Source organism: Hemiscyllium ocellatum, chromosome 20 (genome assembly GCF_020745735.1).
Source record: "Hemiscyllium ocellatum isolate sHemOce1 chromosome 20, sHemOce1.pat.X.cur, whole genome shotgun sequence".
NCBI lineage: Eukaryota > Metazoa > Chordata > Chondrichthyes > Orectolobiformes > Hemiscylliidae > Hemiscyllium > Hemiscyllium ocellatum.
In genome coordinates, this window is record NC_083420.1 from 61226658 (window position 1) to 61246813 (window position 20156).

General features: G+C 44.9%; 1 protein-coding gene across 3 annotated transcripts in view; it reads right to left on the minus strand.

Moving 5' to 3' along the window:
- Positions 1 to 19706, minus strand: part of LOC132825547 (protein tweety homolog 3-like) — a 303535-nt gene extending 283829 nt beyond the window's left edge. For all 3 annotated transcript variants that reach the window (XM_060840923.1, XM_060840924.1, XM_060840925.1), the window contains exon 1: positions 19312 to 19706. In XM_060840923.1, the coding sequence (XP_060696906.1) occupies positions 19312 to 19434 (123 nt within the window). In that variant the 5' untranslated portion in view covers positions 19435 to 19706. The remainder of the gene's footprint in view (positions 1 to 19311) is intronic.
- Between the last annotated feature and the right edge of the window lie 450 nt (positions 19707 to 20156).

Sequence of the window (20156 nt, forward strand, 5' to 3'; positions counted from 1 at the left end):
GAATGAATTAGAATTGCCAGGCAGCAGTTTTTGATTGGCGCAGGTTCAATGAGCTGAAGGACATTTTTGATATTTATAGATCTCTCTGACTCTGAGATCCCAATATAAAAAAATGGAAAAGGTTATCACTAAGACCAGGCAGGGCAGTGTGTGAACATTGTCCCCAGAGTAGGAATATAGTGACAGATAGGTAATTTAGCCCATCAAGCCTGCCCCACCATTTAATGTAATAATGGTCGATGAATCACTTGAATGGCTTTTATCCACCATAAAATCGCCATAACCCTGTATGCCACTGGTAATCAGAAATCTATCAATCTTTACCTTAAACAAATTCTGTTAGAACAGAGAACAATACAGCACAGAACAGGCCCTGCGGCCCACGATGTTGTGCCGAACATTTGTCCTAGCTTAAGCACCTATCCATGTACCTATCCAATTGCCGCTTAAAGGTCACCAATGATTCTGACTCTGTCACTCCCACAGACAGCGCATTCCATGCCCCCACCACTCTCTGGGTAAAGAACCTACCCCTGACATCCCCCCATACCTTCCACCCTTCACCTTAAATTTATGGCCTCTTGTAACACTCTGTTGTACCTGGGGAAAAAGTCTCTGACTGTCTACTCTATCTATTTCCCTGATCATCTTATAAACCTCTATCAAGTCACCCCTCATCCTTCGCCATTCCAATGAGAAAAGGCCTAGCACTCTCAACCTATCCTCGTACGACCTATTCTCCATTCCAGGCAACATCCTGGTAAATCTCCTCTGCACCCTCTCCAAAGCTTCCACATCTTTCCTAAAATGAGGTGACCAGAACTGCACAAAGTACTCCAAATGTGGCGTTACCAAGGTCCTGTACAGCTGCAACATCACCTCACGACTCTTGAATTCAATCCCTCTGCTAATGAACGCTAATACACCATAGGCCTTCTTTATAAGCTCTATCCACCTGAGTGGCAACTTTCAAAGAGCTATGAACATAGACCCCAAGATCCCTTTGCTCCTCCACCTTACTAAGAACCCAACCGTTAACCCTGTATTCTGCATTCTTATTTGTCCTTCCAAAATGGACAACTTCACACTTGACAAGGTTGAACTCCATCTGACACTCCTCAGTCCAGCATATCTAAGTCCCTTTGCAGCCGATAACAGCCCTCCTCACTATCCACAACTCCACCAATCTTCCTATCGTCTGCAAATTTACTGACCCACTCTTCAACTCCCTCTTCCAAGTCATTAATAAAAATTACAAACAGCAGAGGACCCAGAAATGATCCCTGCGGAACTCCACTTGTAACTGGGCTCCAGGCTGAATATTTACCATCTACCACCACTCTTTGACTTTGACCGGTTAGCCAGATCTCTATCCAACTGACCAAACTTCCTGCTATCCCATGCCTCCTGACATTCCGCATCAGCCTACCATGGGGAACCTTATCAAATGCCTTACTAAAATCCATGTACACAACATCCACTGCTCTACCCTCATCCACATGGTTGGTCACCTCCTCAAAGAATTCAATAAGACTTGTAAGGCAAGACCTACCCCTCACAAATCAGTGCTTGCTGTCCCTAATCAAGCAGTGTCTCTCCAAATACTCATAACTCCTATCCCTCAGTACCCTTTGCTAACCAGCGAAGTAAGACTAACTGGCCTGTAATTCCCGGGGTTATCCCTATTCCCTTTTTTGAACAGGAGCACAACATTCGCCATTCTCCAGTCCCCTGGCACCACCCCCCATTGACAGTGAAGACGAAAAGATCATTGCCAACAGTTCTGCAATTTCCTCTCTTGCTTCCCACATAATCCTAGGATATATCCCGTCAGGCCTGGGGGACTTGCCTATCCTCAAGTTTTTTCAAAATGCCCAACACATTTTCCTTCCTAACAAGTATCTCCTCTCGCTTACCAGTCCGTTTCATACTCTCCTCTTCAACAATACGGTCCCTCTCATTTGTAAATACTGACGAAAAGTAATCATTCAAGACCTCTCCTATCTCTTCCGACTCAATACACAGTCTCCCACTACTGTCCTTAATCGGACCTACCCTCGTTCTCGTCATTCTCATGTTTTTCATATACACATAAAAGGCCTTGGGGTTATCCTTGATCCTACCCGCCAAAGATTTTTCATGCTCTCTCTTAGCTCTCCTAATCCATTTCTTCAGCTCCCTCCTGGCTATCCTGTATCCTTCCAACACTCTGTCTGAACCTGGTTTCCTCAACCTTATGTAAGCCTTCTTCTTCCCCCTTACAAGACACTCAAACTCCCTCGTCAACCAAGGTTCCCTCACACGACCATCTCTTTCCTGCCTGACAGGTACGTACATATCAAGGACACGTTGTATCTGTTCCGTGAAAAAGTTCCACATTTCAATGACATCCTTCCCTGACAGCCTATGCTCTCAATTTATGCTCCTTAGATCCTGTCTTGCAGCATCGTATTTACCCTTCCCCCAATTGTAAAACCTACCCTGTTGCACGCACCTGTCTCTCTCCATAACCAAGGTGCAAGTCACAGAATTGTGGTCACCATCACCACAATGCTCACCCACTAACAAGCCCATCACTTGTCCCGGTTCGTTAGCAAGTACCAAATCCAATATGGCCTCCCCTCTGGTCGGACAATCTACATACTAAGTTAGAAAAGCTTCCTGGACACACTGCACAAACACAGCCCCGTCCAATCTACTTGATCTAAAGAGCTTCCAATCAATATTTGGGAAGCCCTGTGGCTTCTGCACCTTTCCAAAATCTGTTTCCCAATCTGTTTCTCCACATCTCTGCTGCTATTGGGGGGCCTATAGTAAACACCCAACAAGGTGACTGCTCCTTTCCTATTTCTGACTTCAGCCCACACTACCTCCAAAGGCAGAACCCCCTCGAACTGCCTTTCTACAGCCGTTATACCATTTCTAGTTAGCAACGCCAACCCCACTCCTTTTTTTACCACCCCACTTAATCTTACTGAAACATCTGTAACCAGGAACCTCCAACAACCATTCCTGTCCCTCTGCTATCCACGTTTCCGTGATGGCCACAACATCGTAGTCCCAAGTACCGATCCACGCCTTAAGTTCACCCACCTTATTTCTGATACTCCTTGCGTTGAAGTATACACACTTGAGCCCATCTCTGTGTCCACAAGTATTCCCTGTCAGTGCTACCTTCTCCACAGCCTCACTACATTCTTGGACATCCTGAAAAACAGCTGACCTACTTACCATCCCCCTGCCAAATTAGTTTAACCCCCCCCCCGAAGAGTGCTAGCAAACCTAGCTCCCACGATATTGGTGCCCTTCTGGTTCAGGTGCAACCCGTCGTGCTTGTACAGGTCCCACCTTCCCCAGAATGCAGTCCAATTGTTCAAATACCTGAAGCCCTCCCTCCTACATCATCCTTGCAGCCACATGTTCAACTGCACTCTCTCCCTATCCTTGCCTCACTGTCACGTGACACTGGCAACAACCCAGAGATGACGACTCTGTCCGTCCTAGCTTTTAGCTTCCAGCCTAACTCCCTGAGCTCCTGAATGACCTCCCCACCCCTCTTCCTACCTATGTCGTTGGTGCCCAATGTGCACCACGACTTCTGGCTGCACATCCTCTGGGACGTCTCGGACCCTGGTTCCCAAGAGGCAACAAACCATCCGAGAATCTCGCCCACGTCCACAGAACCGCCTGTCTGTCCCTCTAACTACAGTCTCCTATAATTAGCGCTCTCCTCCTCTCCCCCTTTCCCTTTTGACCCTCAGAGCCAGACCTCGTGCCAGAGACCCGGTCACTGCAGATTACCCCTGCTAGGCCGTCCCCCCCAAACAGTATCCAAAGCAGTATACTTATTGTTGAGGGGAACGTCCACAGGGGATCCCTGCACTGCCTGCTTCCTCCCCTTCCCACCTCTAACTGTTACCCAACTACCTCTGTTCTCTGGCGTAACTATGACCCTGTAGCTTCTATCACTCTCTCAGCCTCTCGGATAATCCTCAGTTCATCCAACTCCAGCTCTAGTTCCCTAACGCGGTCTGTGAGGAGCTGGAGCTGGCTGCACTTCCTGCAGGTGAAGTCAGCAGGAGCATCGATGGTCGCCCCTAACTCAAACATCCTGCAGGAGGAACAGTCCACTGCCTGCGCTGCCATTACTCTACACTTAGTCTCCAAAACAAGAACACTAAGTAGCTTACCTGTTCAGCCAACTGAGTCCTTTTGTTTTAGGTTAGAGGAGGAGGGAGGGTGGGAGACACTACACGTGTAGTGTCTCGGGTTCCTTCTCCACTCAAACTTCTTACCTTCCCAGAAGCCTCTGATGACAACTTCCAGGTTCCCGCTCCTAGTTGAAAAAAAAGACTGCAAAAAAAAACGTTAATTTAAACTGGTCTCCCAATGCCCTCTGTGATACAGGAATCCAAAGCTTCACAACCCTCTAAACAAAAAAAAATCCTAATCTCAGAACAAAGTGGAATGCCCTATATTTTTAAACTGCAACCCCTTGTCTGGACTCCCCAGCCTGGAAAAAACATCTTATCTCCATCTACCATGTCAATTTAAAAAAAAACTGTATTTTGCTAGTGTCAATGAGATCATCATTATTCTTTGAAGCAACAGAGAATACTTATCAGCTTAACAGCTTATCCAATTCCCTGAATCGGATAGTCCAACCATTCCAAGAACACCTCTGTGAACTTCATTGCCTATCTTCTCTGGTTTTAATAGAATTACTCAGATTAGGAGATCAAAACTGCACATAGTTCTCCAGGTGTAGTCTAATCAAGTTCATATACAAGTGAAGCAAGATTTCACTGCACTTGTACTCAAATTCTCTTGCAATAAAGACTAGCATTTCAATTGCATGTGAGCCTTCAGTGACTTACCAACAAGGATCGTTTTGCCTGTTAGCATTTAAGGAATGCTCTGCACACCTATTTCTCCAACAGAAATGAATAACCTAACATTTTTCTACATGATGTTCTAATTGACATGTCCTTGACCCGTCCCAATCCTCCTGAAGTCACTGTACATCTTCCTCACAGCACACATTCTTGCACGACTTTGTATCATTCACAAATTTGGAAATGTCACGTTTAACCTTCACCTCTAAATCATTGATATACATTGTGAACAGCTGGGGGTACAAGTGCTGTACCTCAATAGTCACAACCTGCCAACACAAGAATGACATTAATTCCTATTGTTTTCTTTCTGTTAGCCAAATCATTAATCCATGGAGATAGTGATGATTGCAGATGCTGGAGAGTCAGAGTCGAAAAGCATGGCCCTGGAAAAAGCACAGCAGGTCAAGCAGCATCCAAGGGGCTGGAGAGTCGATGTCTCATGCTGGCCTTTCATCAGGACTAGAGAAGGGGAAGGGGGCTGAGGGATAATTAAAGGAGTGGGAGTGGGGCTGGGGGCAAGGTGGGTGGGATGCTGATAGTTGGATGCAGATAGAAGGGGATGGCGGAGGAGACAGGTGGAAAGGAAGATGGACAGGTAGGTTGGATCATGAGGGGGGGTGACAAGTTGGAGGGCTGGATATGGGATGATGTGGGGATGGGGAGATTTGGAACTGGTGAACTCAGTGTTGAGGCCGTGTGGTCGTTGGCTCCCAAGGTGGAAGATTAGGTGTTCTTCCTCCAATTGCCTGGTGACCTTGATTTGGCAGTGCAGGAGGTCCATGATGGACATATCCTCAAGGAAGTTGAAGTGGATGGCCATAGGAAGGTGAGGTTGGTTGATGCGTATGAAGCAGAGATGTTCCCTGAACCGCTCCATTAGTTTGCACTTGGTCCCTCCAATGTAGAGGAAATCACAAAGAGCAATGAATGCAGTAAATCATTAATCCATGCCAAAGTAATATTACTTCCTATCTGCTCAGTCTCCTGAAAATCTAAGTATCCAATGTCCATCTGATCAGGCTCTTGTGGTGCAGTGGTAGCATCCCTCCCTCTGAACCAGGTTCAAAATTCACCTGGTCCTGAGGCGTATCTCAGTATCTCTGCACAATATCTACAACATTCACCTGGCCCACCACTGTGCATAAAGAAGTGTGTATTTTGGGGCTCCTGTGCTATATTGATAACACAACTACTTCTGGGCCAGAAGAGCCAGGTTCAATCCCACTTGGTCCAGGGGTATCATAACATTCCTGAACAGGTGGACTGAAAATAAGGGAATAAGGTGATGCAGTGGTAGTATCCCCCACCAGCTCCAGTGATGTGCAATAACATCTTTCAACAGGGTGATCAAAAATCTCTACAAATGTCCACGAATTTTCCTTTACCAACTTTGTTTATAACCTGTTCAAAAGATCCAACAAGTCCACCAAACATGATTTCCCATTTACAAATCATGCTGATAGTGCCCAACCAGATCATTATGATCCAAGTGTCTACTCATCCAATCTTTTTTAATAGATTCTAGTATTTCCTCTAACACTGATAGAAGGCTGACAGGTCTGCAATTCTTTTCTCCCTCAGTTCCTTCTTAAATAGTGGGGTGTCATTTGCTATCTTCCAATCTGCAGGAATCATTCCAGACTCTATAGAATTTATAGAATCACCAACAAATCAACTATCCCTATAATTACCTTTTTGACACGAAGAATATCAGATCCTAAGAATTTAATCAACTTTCAGCCATTTAATTTTACTCCAGTAAACATTTTCTCACTAATAGCCTTCAACTCTTCATTCACTTAAAATTCCAGTTCTGGAAGATTCCTTGCATTTTCCTCAGCAAAAACAAAGTAATCATTTAGCTCTCTGTCAATTCTCTAATTCCTATTACATACTTTTTTAACTGTGCCTTGCTCAGCCTAACAAATCCCTTTTTAATGTACATATAAAACCTCTACAATCCATTTCTAATTTTTTTTCCCCAAAATTTTATTCGTATTCAACTCTCCCTTTCCTTATCAATTTTTTGGTTCTCCTTTGCTGTTTTCTGAAAATTCTCCCAATCCTCAGATTTATTACTATTTCTGGCAAATTTATGAGCCTTTTCTTTTAAACTTATACAATCCTGAATTTTTCTCGTCACAATGCATGGACATTTTTAAGTATTTGCATCTTGAAAGCACGTAAATTTGCTGTAAGTCATGCAATAATTCTTCAAAGACCATCCACAGACTCTGTACAGACATGCCTTTTAGTGCATTTTCCCATCCACCACAGCCAATCTGCACCTCGTAGTTTCATAATTTCCCTTATTCAAATTTAACACACTAACTTCAAGCAGGCTCAGCAGTCAGCAATGCTGCATCACGACGCCAGGGTTCGATTCCAGCCTCAGGCAACTGTTTGTATGGAGTTTGCACATTCTCTCCATATCTGCGTGGATTTCCTCCCACAGTCCAAAGACGTGCAGGTAAGGTGAATTGGCTATGCTAAATTGCCCATAGTGTTCAGGAATGTGTAAATTAGGTGCATTAGTCAGGGGTAAGTGTAGAGTAATAGGGTAGGGGAATGGTTCTAGATGGGTTACTCTTCGGAGGGCATGTGTGGACTTGTGATGCCTGTTTCCACACTGTAGGGATTCTATGAATGAACCACTGCACTTTCAAACATAATGTAAGTTTTGTTATGTTGTGGTCACTCGTCCCTCAAGGTTAAAACATAGAACATAGAACAATACAGCGCAGAACAGGCCCTTCGGCCCTCGATGTTGCGCCAACCTGTGAACGATTCTCAGCTCGTCCCCCTACACTATCCCACAATCATCCATGTGCTTATCTAAGGATTGTTTAAATCTTCCTAATGTGGCTGAGTTGACTACATTCCATGCCCTTACCACTCTCTGCATAAAGAACCTGCCTCTGACATCTGTCTTAAATCTATCACCCCTCAATTTGTAGTTATGCCCCCTCATACATTTTGACGTCATCATCTTAGGAAAAAAGACTTTCACTGTCTAGCCTACCTAATCCTCTGATCATCTTGTATGTCTCTATCAAATCCCTCTTTGCTGCCTTCTTGCCAATGAGGACAGACCCAAGTCTCTCAGCCTTTCCACATAAGACCTTCCTTTCAGAGTAGGCAACATCCTGGTAAATCTCCTCTGCACCTTTTCCAATGCTTCCACATCCTTCCCGAAATATGGGGACCAGAACTGTACACAATATTCCAAGTGTGACCGCACCAGCGTTTTGTATAGTTGCAGCATGATATTGCGACTCCAGAACTCAATCCTTCTACCAATGAAACCTAACACACCGTATGCTGCCTTAACAGCACTATCCACCTGGGTGGCAACTTTCAGGGATCTATGTATATGGAGTCCAAGATCCCTCTGCACATCTACACTACCAAGAATCTTTCCATTGACTCAGTACTCTGCCTTCCTGTTATTCTTCCCAAAGTGCATCACCTCACATTTAGCTGCATTGAACTCCATTTGCCACCTCTCAGCCTAATTCTGCAGTCTATCCAAGTCCCCCTACAACCCGTAACATTTTTCCAAACTGTCCACCGACTTTAGTGTTGTCTGCAAATTTACTAATCAATCCACCTATGCCTGCGTCAAAGTCATTTATAAAAATGATAAAAAAACAGTGGTCACAAAACAGACCCTTGTGGCACACTACTAGTATTCCAGGCTGAATATTTTCAATCAAACACCACTCCCTGCCTTCTTTCAAAAAGCCAGTTTCTAATCCAAACTGCTAAATCACCCTCGTCCCATGCCCTCAAACCCCACCCCTCCAATCGTAACAAGGACAGAATGCCCCTGGTGCTCACCTTCCATCCTTCGCATAAACCAAATCATCCGCCAACATTTCCACCACCTCCAAAAAGACTCCACCACCAGGGATATATTTCCCTCCCCACCCCTTTCCGCCTTCCGCAAAGACCGCTCCCTCCGTGACTACCTGGTCAGGTCCACACCTCCCCAACAACCCACCCTCCCATCCTGGCACCTTCCCCTGCCACCGCAGGAACTGTAAAACCTGCGCCCACACCTCCTAAAGGAGCCATAAAGGAGCCTTCCACATCCATCAAAGTTTTACCTGCACATCCACTAATACCATTTATTGTATCCGTTGCTCCCGATGCGGTCTCTTCTATATTGGGGAAACTGGACGCCTCCTAGTAGAGCGCTTTAGGGAACATCTCTGGGACACCCGCACCAATCAACCACACTGCCCTGTGGCCCAACATTTCAACTCCCCCTCCCACTCTGCCGAGGATATGGAGGTCCTGGGCCTCCTTCACCGTCGCTCCCTCACCACCAGACGCATGGAGGAAGAACGCCTCATCTTCCGCCTCGGAACACTTCAACCCCAGGGCATCGATGTGGACTTCAACAGCTTCCTCATTTCCCCTTCACCCACCTCACCCTAGTTCCAAACTTCCAGCTCAGCACTGTGCCCATGACTTGTCCAGATTTGTCCTGTTTGCCTATCTCCTTTTCCACCTATCCACTCCACCCTCTCCTCCCTGACCTATCACCTGCATCCCCTCCCCCACTCACCTATTGTACTCTATGCTACTTTCTCCCCACCCCCACCCTCCTCTAGCTTATCTCTCCACGCTTCAGGGTCTCTGCCCTTATTCCTGATGAAGGGCTTTTGCCCAAAAGGTCGATTTCGCTGCTCCTTGGACGCTGCCTGAACTGCTGTGCGCTGTTAGCACCACTAATCTATTTTCTCCAACAGCCTACCATGTGGAACTTTATCAAAGGCTTTACTGAAGTCCATGCATACCACGTCAACTGCCCTCCCCTCATCTACATGCTTGGTCACCTTCTCAAAAAACTCATGACCTGCCCTTGATGAAACCATGTTGACTATCTGAAATCAAATTGCTGCTTGCTAGATGATTAGAAATCTTATCTCTTATAATCCTTTCTAAATCCTTTCCTACAACAGAAGTAAGGCTCACTGGTCTATAATTACCTGGGTCATCTCTACTCCCCTTCTTGAACAAGGGCACAACATTTGCAATCCTCCAGACCTCTGGTACCAAACCTGTAGACAATGACGACTCAAATATCAAAGCCAAAAGTTCTGCTACCTCCTCCCTAGCTTCCCAGAGAATCCTCGGATAAATCCCATTCAGCCCAGGGGTCTTGTCTACTTTCACTCCTTCTAGAATTGAGAATACCTGTTCGTAACTCATCTCGATCCTTTCCAGTCTAATATCTTGTACTTTATTCATCTCCTCAACAATATCATCCTTTTCCTGGGTGAAAACTGATGAGAAATGTTCGTTTAGCACCTGTTCAATCTCCACAGGGTCCACACTCAACTTCCCAATTCCATCTTTGATTGGCCCGATTCCTACCCTAGTCATCCTTTTATTCCTCACATACCTATAGAAAGCTTTAGGACTCTCTTTTATTCTATTTGCTAAAGTCTGCTCATATCCTGTTTTCTCTTCGTAACTCTCTCTTTAAATCCTCCATAGCTGATCTGTAACTCTCCATTGCCTCAACTGAACAATCTTGCCTCATCAACACATAAGCCTCCTTCTTCTTCGTAAAAGACATGCAATTTCTGTTGCAAACCACGGTTCCCTTACCTTATCACTTCCTCCCTGCCGGACAGGGACAGACCTGTCAAGGACACACAATATGTGTTCCTTAAACCAGCTCCATATTTCTTTTGTTTGCATCCCCTGCATTTTGTTACCCCATTCTAATTCTTGCCTAATCATATTATAATTGCCCTTTCCCATCAATAACTCTCGACTTGTGGCACGTGCCTATCCCTTTCCATTGCTAAACTAAACGTAACTGAATTATGGTCACTCTTTCCAAAGTGCTCACCCATAACTAAATCAAATACCTGGCCTCATTCATTACCAAGCACCAGATCCAGTGTGGCCTCCCCTCTTGTTGGCCCTTCTGTACACACTGGACAAAAACTGATCCATCCGACGTACTGGAGTTCTAGCATTTCCAGTCAGTCAATGTTGGGGAAGTTAAAGTTCCCCCATAATGACCATCCTGTTCCTTTCACTCCTACCCAGAATAATTTTGCTAATCCTCTCTTTCACCTCCCTGGAATTCTGCGGAGGCCTATAAAATATTCCAAGCAGTGTGACCTCTCCCCTGTTTCTAACCTCAGCCCACACTACCTCAGTAGACGAGTCCTATACAAAAGTTCTTTCAGCCACCGCTATACTATCCTTGACTAACAAGGCCACACCTCCCCCTCTTTTACCACATTGCCTGTTTTTAATGAAAGATCTAAACCCTGGAACCTGCAACATCCATTCCTCACCTTGCTCTATTCATGGTTCTTTAACAATAAGATTGTTAATTAGCTCTTTCTCATTATATAACACTGAATCTAAAACAGCCTGCCCTCTCACCCTCAACATACTGGTCTAGAAAACCATTCCTAACGTAACATCAGAAACTCTACACAACAGATTTAATGCTCAATTGGTTACCCATACTATATGTGGATTGAAGTCACCTATGATGTCTGTGTTGGCCATGCTACATGCTTCTCTCATCCCCTGATTAACATTATGCCTCACACTATCACTACTTAAAACTCCACCCAATGTCTGCTGCCCCTTGCTGTTTCTTAGCTCCCAAACAGATTACACCATTGTTCTTCTGACCCCAATCCTGTTTTTCTAATGTACTGATCCCATTCTTTATTAGCACAACTCCACATCCTTTTCCTCTTGTCTGTCTTTCCTAAATGTTAAATATCCTTGAATATTCCATTCCCATTCCTGACCACCACGCAGCCATGATTCTGCATTGGCAATTATATCATACTCATGCATCTCTATTACTGCTTTTCGATTATCTGCACATCATTCTTGTTATGCAAAGGTGACAGGAGCATTTGCCACCCATGAATAACAGATAAACAGATATTGCTATAATGGAAATCCCCTATCCACCACGAAGGTCTTTGTGATCCAATGTGTCATGAACAGAGAAAAAAAATTGGGCCTGGGGCCAACCTCATCAGTAGTGAGTTTATTGTCTTATGAATGCTGCATGGATTCAAGTAGAGTACCTTTAGCGGTGTCTTTTTGACAACATTCCATTTTTGAAGCATACTTGATGCTTGGTTTTGTGGGTCTTATCTTCTCATGATCCTGGCATCTTTACAATTTCCTGTACCAATTTTACTTCCTTCCAAATTTGGTCATTCCTCAAGTTTCCATCCCCTGGTAAGTTTAAACTCATCCCAACAGTACTAGCAAATCTCACTTGGACATCTGTCCCAGTCGAATTAAAATGTAATCTGTTCAGTTTGCACACTTAAGTGTGATCAAAATTTTGCAACCTTCGGTAATACACCACCACCCCTTGATTTTTCACCTTTGAAATATAATAAGCATGGCAGAAATAGCTAATCAATTTGAAAATAAACATTACACAGGATGAAGTGCAAACTTCTGCAGAGTATTATTCTATTCTTAACTCACAAAAATCTGATTTTTTTTACTATTTCACTGTAGTTATTGGATAACCCTCTCACAAACATGATTAAACTTTTAACAATTTCTCACAAATTTTGATATTAGTATTAATATGCAGGATGCTGATAATTCACTGAAATACATCTTACATAGATTTTGTTCAACTCTCATAATTTTATGCACTATTCAAGTAGAATAAGCAGACTGCAGCAATACACCACAGTGAAGTAGGCAGCTGAAGTGTGGAACTTCTCTGATTTCAAACAGAGAATAAACATAACATTAGCACCATTCATTAATAAGGTATCCAGATCTTTCTAGAATAAAAAGAAACTGGTATCCAATCAAAATGCTGAAATACTCTGAAGTGCATATATTTCAATGTGAAGAATATAATAGGCGAGGTAGAGACAGAGGTATAGCATGGAACAGACCCTTCGGTCCAACTCGTCCATGCCGATCAGATATCCCATTTGCCAGCACTTGGCCTATGTCCTTCTAAATCCTTCCAATCATGTACTCATCCAGATGCCTTTTAAATGTTGTAATTGTACCAGCCTCCACCACTCCCTCTGGCAGCTCATTCCATACAGCACCACCTTCTGCATGAAAAAGTTGCCCCCAGGTCCCTTTTAAAATTTTTCCCCTTCCACCCTAAACCTATATCTTCTAGTTCTGGACTCCCCCACTCCTGGGAAAACACCTTGTCTACTTACCCTTTCCATGCCCCTCACATGATTTTATAAATTTCCATAAGGTCAGCCTCTGACGCTCCAGAGAAAGCAGCCCCAGTCTATTCAGCCTCTCCCTACAGATGAACTTAAAGCTGTGGCTTATACTTGGAACTATGACATTATTGCGAGTATGGAGACGTGGCTGAAAGAGGGACAGGATTAGCAGCTGGATAGCCCAGGATTGAGATGTTTAAGGTGTGATGAAAGGGAATATAACAGGGGTGGGTGAGTTGCATTACTGGTAAAAAGGAATATTTCACAGCCGTACAAAGTTAAAAATCACACAACATCAGGTTATAGTCCAACAGGTTTAATTGGAAGCACAAATTATTTACAGCTGTAGTGAGGGAGGACATCAGAGGACTTGTGCAACAAGGTAATATAGGTAGAATTCAGGAATGGGAACGGTGAAATCACAGTGGTGGAGGTATACTACAGAGCTGAAAATGTGTTGCTGGAAAAGCGCAGCAGGTCAGGCAGCATCCAAAGAGCAGGAGAATCGACGTTTCGGGTATGAGCCCTTCTTCGGCTCATGCCCGAAACGTCGATTCTCCTGCTCTTTGGATGCTGCCTGACCTGCTGCACTTTTCCAGCAACACATTTTCAGCTCTGATCTCCAGCATCTGCAGTCCTCACTTTCTCCTCCTATACTACAGACCTCCAAACAGCCAGCAGGAGATAGAGGAGAAATATTAGACAGATGATTTGGAAAGATGCCAAAACAGCTGGATTGTTACTGTGGGTGACTTTAACTTCCCTACATTGACTGGGACTCGCTTCACTATAGGGGCTTGGATGGAGCAGAGTTTGTAAAGGCCATTCAAGAGGGTAACCAGGTTATACTGGACCTGGTTTTGGGAAATGAGCCTGGTCAGGTGAATGAAGTTTCATTTTGGGAGTAGTGACCATAATACTATATTTTAAGATACTCATGGATAGTGATAACAGCAGTTCTTGGGTGAAGTTATTCAACTGGGGGAAAGAGAACTACAACAATAGGCAGAAACTGGAGAATGTTGATTGGAAGTGGCTGTTTGATGGTAAATTCACATGGGACATGTGGGAGTACTTCAAATGACAGTTAAGAGTTCAGGAGTGGCATGTTCCTGCGAGAATGAAGTATAGCTATGGCCAGGGATGTGATGGCCTTATCAAATAGAAAAAGGAAGCATACTTAGGTCTAAGAGTATGGGCACTAATGAGATCTCTGAAGTAAATAAGGAAAATAGGAAAGAACTTAACCAAGGAATTGGAAGGGCCAGAATGAGTGCTAAAAAGTCATTAGCAAACAGGATTAAAGAGAATCCCATGGATTTTTAGACATATATAAAAAGCAAGAGGGTAGCTAGGGAAAGGGTTGGCCCACTCATGGAGAAAGGAAATCTATATGTGAAGCCAGAAGAGCTAGGTAAGACCTGAAATGAATACTTCGTGTTGGTATTCACCAAAGAGAAGCAATTGATGAATTATAATCTCGGAAGAGAGTGGCAAATTTCTAAACCAAATTGCTATTAAAAAGGAAGAGGTATTGTGCGTCTTAAAAAGTATTAAGGTAGGTAAGTTCCCAGATCCAGATGTGATCTATCCCATGCTAGAGCATTGACATACATCTTTGTCTCTTCTTTGGCCACAGATGAGGTCCATGTTGTCCCATTGTTTAAGAAGGGTAACAGGGATAATCCAGGAAATTACAGGTTTATGAGCCTCTTGTCAGTAGTAGGAAAATTATTGAAAAAGATTCTCAGGGACAAGATGTAGAAGCAAATGGGACTTAATAGCAAGGGACAGCATGGTTTTTGGGTGGGGGAGGTCATGCCTCACTAACTTGATTTTGAGTTTTTTGAGGGGGCAATGAATATGGTTGATGTTTTACTGAAGTCCATGTAAACAACATTTGACATGGTCCCTCATGGCAGACTAGTACAAAAGGTGAAGTCACAAGGTATCGGGGTGAGCTGGCAAGATGGATACAGAACTGGCTTAGTCATTGGAAGGGCTTATGCCCGAAACGTCGATTCTCCTGCTCCTCGGATGCTGCCTGGCCTGTTGTGTTTTTCCAGTACCACATTTTTCAACTCTGGTCAGCAGCATCTGCAGTCCTCACTTTCTCTTTGTCATTGGAAACAGATGGCGGCAGAGGGTCATGACAAGTGGTGTTCCACAGAGGCCAGTTTTGGGAACTCTGCTGTATGTATAAATCCATATAAATAATTTGGAGGAGAACATGGCTGGTCTATTTAGTGAGTTTGCAGACAATACAAAGATTGGTGGAGTTGCGGATAGTGAGGAGGAATTTCAAAGGATAGATTAGTTGGCGGCATGGGCAAAAAACTGGCAGATAGAGTTTAATCCAGATAAAGCATTTTGGAAGGTAAAGTACAGGTGGAAACAAAACAGTGAATGGCAGAATTTTTAGGAGTATTAATATGCAGAGGAATCTGGGTGTGCAGGTCACAGATCACTGAAGCTGGCAGAACAGGGAGGTAAGGGAGTATAAAAGGCTTGTGGCATGCTTGCCTCCATTAGAAGGGGCACTGAGTATAAGGATAGACAAGTTATGCTGCAGCTTTATAGAACTTCAGTTAAGCCATACTTAAGGTAGGTAACTGCACTTAAGGTAGGTAAGTTCTCAGATCCTCAATACTACCAGGAGGATGTGGATGCTTTAGAGTAGGTTCAGAAAGGTTTACCAGAATGTGGCCTGGTATGGGGGCTTTACCTCTGACAAAAAGTTGGACAGACTGGGCTTGTTTTCAATGGAACGCAGGAGGTTGAGGAAGTTTAAAAGATTTTAAATGGCATGGCTAGAGTATGAGTTTTTTTTCTCAGGTGGAAGGGTCAATTTCTAGTGGGGGGGGGGGAGAGGTGCAGAGAAAAGAGTTTTTTTAAATAAAAAGACATGTAAGAGACCTGTTTTTCATACAAAAGGTGGTGAGTGCCTGGAACATGTTGCCAGAGGCGGCGGTGGAAGCAGACACTATAGCAGCATTCAAGAAACACCTGGACAAATACATGAATAGGAAGGGAATGAAGGGATATGGCTCCTGTAATGAAGACAAAATGTATCACTGCAGATTTGGAGGGCCGGAGGGCCTGTATCTGAGCTGTATTGTCCTATCTAATGCATGATTTAGAAAGCGGCAAATTCTTTCACTCTCAATTTGCTAGATATCGTATATGGGATGAGTTACCAAAGCAATCCAGCATTTGAAATATCTTTGCCCACACATCTGGCTTTATATCTACTATGTTGTGGCAATGAACCACTGGCTCAAATATTGTTCTACTGGTCAAGGATCACCAGTTAACCTATCTAACCCATTAGATAATGGGAATTTAATATAAAAACACAACCTGAAGCAAAACTAACCTTCCAAATTAACTTCAACACAGTAGCTCAAATCAAAGTATTTTAAAGTATATTTGCTTTCTTTCCCTAAGACCAAGCACCCTACAAGATCATTCTTCTTTTCTTCTCCCCCAAACAATTTAGTACAGAGAAATTGTTACATTGTGTCATTACATTGTGTTGCAGAAATATTTCCACCCTAATCATGTCCACTCTGTTCTAATGTTATGGTTCTGTCAGGATACACACTGACTTAACTGCAAGTTTTGTAAAGTAAATCAATGAAAGGTAATGGTGCGGCCTCATCTGGAGTATTGTGTGCAGTTTTGGTCGCCATACTATAGGAAGGATGTGGAGGCATTGGAACGAGTGCAGAGGAGGTTTACCAGGATGTTGCCTGGAATGGTAGGAAAATCTTATGAGGAAAGGCTGAGGCACTTGGGGCTGTTCTCATTGGAGAAGAGAAGGTTTAGGGGAGATTTGATAGAGGTGTATATGATGATTAGGGGTTTAGATAGGGTCGACACTGAGAACCTTTTACCGCTAATGGAGTCAGGTGTTACTAGGGGACACAGTAACAGTAATTAAGGGGTGGTAGGTATAGGACAGATGTTAGGGGTAGATTCTTTACACAGCGGGTTGTGAGTTCATGGAATGCCCTGCCAGTAGCAGTGGTGAACTCTCCTTCTTTATGGTCATTTAAGCGGGCATTGGATAGGCATTTGGAAGTTATTGGGCTAGTGTAGGTTAGGTAGGATTCGGTCGGCGCAACATCGAGGGCCGAAGGGCCTGTACTGCGCTGTATCTTTCTATGTTCTATGTCCTGATGAAGGGCTTATGCTCGAAACGTCGAATTCTCTATTCCTGAGATGCTGCCTAACCTGCTGTGCTTTGACCAGCAACACATTTGCAGCTATGTAATACATAATAAACTATGTTGCCAAATGACTTTTTAGAGCACTGAAAACAGTCAGTAATGTAAATATTTCACATATTTACATTTCCCTCAGAGGTGGGTTTTGCTGAAGTATAATTGAGAGTATGTAAATCTTTTTTAGTATCCAGATGAATTGTGAACAACATCCAACTATACAACTACAGGCTTTGTACTCTCACCTCCTGGGTTATGTCTGGAGAAAGCATTTTGAACCACATGATACAGCAACAAGACATTGGCAATGGAAGCAAATTAAAAGCCAAATCCCCAAAAGACAAGAACTTGAGAGATACAGTAGATATACGGAACTACTTTTGTTGTTTTTATTAACATATTAAAAATGACTTTATTTACATTTCCTTATACCATACTGAAATCAGCATAAACATTATGATTATTTTTCCAACACTTTTCTCACTGAAAGCTAAATATTCTAAGAAAGATAATTCAGCAATAGAGAAAACATGTTCCAACTTTTAAAAAAAGAGAGCACTAGCTAAGACATTAAATATTATTTAACAGCTCTTCTGAAAAAAAATCACTATAAGAAGTAATGTGATGCAAATACAAAGGCCATATTCTTGTCACCCACATACAACTTCACAATTCAACAAGCAGTCTGAACTCTAGGTCAGAGTTGTGTGCATTTCCTCAGCTCAATATCGAGTCTATCGGTCACAGGGTACCGGTGACACTTTGGCATTTCTTCTCTTAAAACCATTTGGCACCTTCAAATTGAAGGCAAAACACACATGCATTTTGACCATGTCTTGCAATTTTTCTTTACATTCACAATCTACCAATGGAGCTGAAAAACAGCACGGTTGTCATCACCTTCAACAAAACAATTTGCTCCTGCCTTTACCAACACAAAGAAATGGCGCAGTCAAGCAAAGCAGCATTTTCAGAAATAAAAAAGTTGCAGATATAATCTTTAAATAGCTGCTTTGAACTAAACATTTTGCTGCGTCCGAGCAATAGGTTTTGCACGATTGTTCTCAGTGACTTCCAGCGAGGAGGGGCTAGGCAATGCAGAAACCCAATAATGATTGAGGGTAGCAACTTATAATGGCAATGAGCCAGACTGGAGAAGGGCGAGAGAGGGATGAAGTCAGGGTAATGGTATGTGAGGAGTGGAGTTGGGGGTTGAGGTATTGGGTCATGTGCAGAGGAAGGGGTATGAGGGGTAGAGAGGGTTAGTGGGTTGAGGGGACCTAGAGATGGAGAGGGTTTGAGGGGTTGGAGTGAGGGGGTGGGGGAATTGGGGAGGGGGGAATGGGGATCGGGGGTCGGGGAAATCAAGGGGTGGGGGGATCGGGGGGGGCGAGGGAAATCAAGGGGTGAGGGGATGGGGTGAGGGGATCGGGGGGCTGAGGTGAATCAAGGGGTGAGGGGATGGGGATGAGGGGATGGGATGAGGGGATCGGGGAGGTGAGGTGAATCAAGGGGTGAGGGGATCGGGGGGGTGAGGGGATCCAGGGGGGTGAGGGGATCGGGAGGGGGGTGAGGGGATCGGGGGGTGAGGGGATTCAAGAGGCGAAGGGATTGGGGGTGAGGGGATCGGGGGTGAGGAGAATCAAGGGGGTGAGGGGATCGGGGGTGAGGGGAATCAAGGGATGAGTGGATCGGGGTGGTGAGGGGATCGGGGGTGGTGGGGGGGGTGACAGGATACGAGGGGTGGTGAGGGGAATCGGGGGGAGTGAGGGGAATCGGGGGGAGTGAGGGGAATCGGGGGGGTGAGGGGAATCGGGGGGGTGAGGGGATCGGGGGGGTGAGGGGATCGGGGGAGAGGTGTTCGGGGGAGAGGGGATCGGGGGAGAGGTGTTCGGGGGAGAGGGGATCGGGAGATATATGACAATGGGTGTGAGGGGACTGAGACAACGGGACTGGCTCTCTTACCTCCTGGTACTGCCTGTCTTCAGGCTGGAACTCGCTGCTGACCGTCTCCAGTTGGATGTTGAGATGGGGGAGACGGTGCAGGAGGGTCACCCACCAGGGAGGAGAATAATTCACCGCAGCCATCGGGCCACAGCCGAGTCTCGGCGGTTCGGGGGCCCAGCCCGACCCTCACTCCATCCCCGGCTTCGCTCGAAGTCTTCTCCGCGGTGGAGAGCTGGTCCGGTTCGGGCCAGAGGTATCTGTGTACCCGCACTGACCACCCTCCCGAGCACAACTCCACAGCAAATTCCCGGGGCCCCGGAAACCGCTTCGACCGACAACACAAAACAATAAAATCCAAAGACCAGCTGCCCGCCGCCACTTTCTGCTCATAGATCCCAGGCTTCAGTCCTCCCCTGCTGTCAATCAGGGAAAACCACACCCTCTCCTGCCAATCAGGAGACTGTCCCGCCCCTCTCCTGCCAATCCCGCCCCTCTCCTGCCAATCAGAAAAATTCCCGCCCCTCTACTGCCAATCACGGAAAGCCCCGCCCCTCACCTGCCAATCAGGGAAAGCCTCACCCCTCTCTTATCAATAGTTATCGCCATGGGTCCAACTCGTCCATGCTGACCAGTTTTCCTAATTTGATTAGATTACTTACAGTGTGGGAACAGGCCCTTCGGCCCAACAAGTCCACACTGACCCACCGAAGCACAACCCACCCATACCTCTACATTTACCCCTTACCTAACACTATGGGCAATTTAGCATGGCCAATTCACCTGACCCGCACATCTTTGGACTGTGGGAGGAAACCGGAGCACCTGGAGGAAACCCACGCAGACACGGGGAGAATGTGCAAACT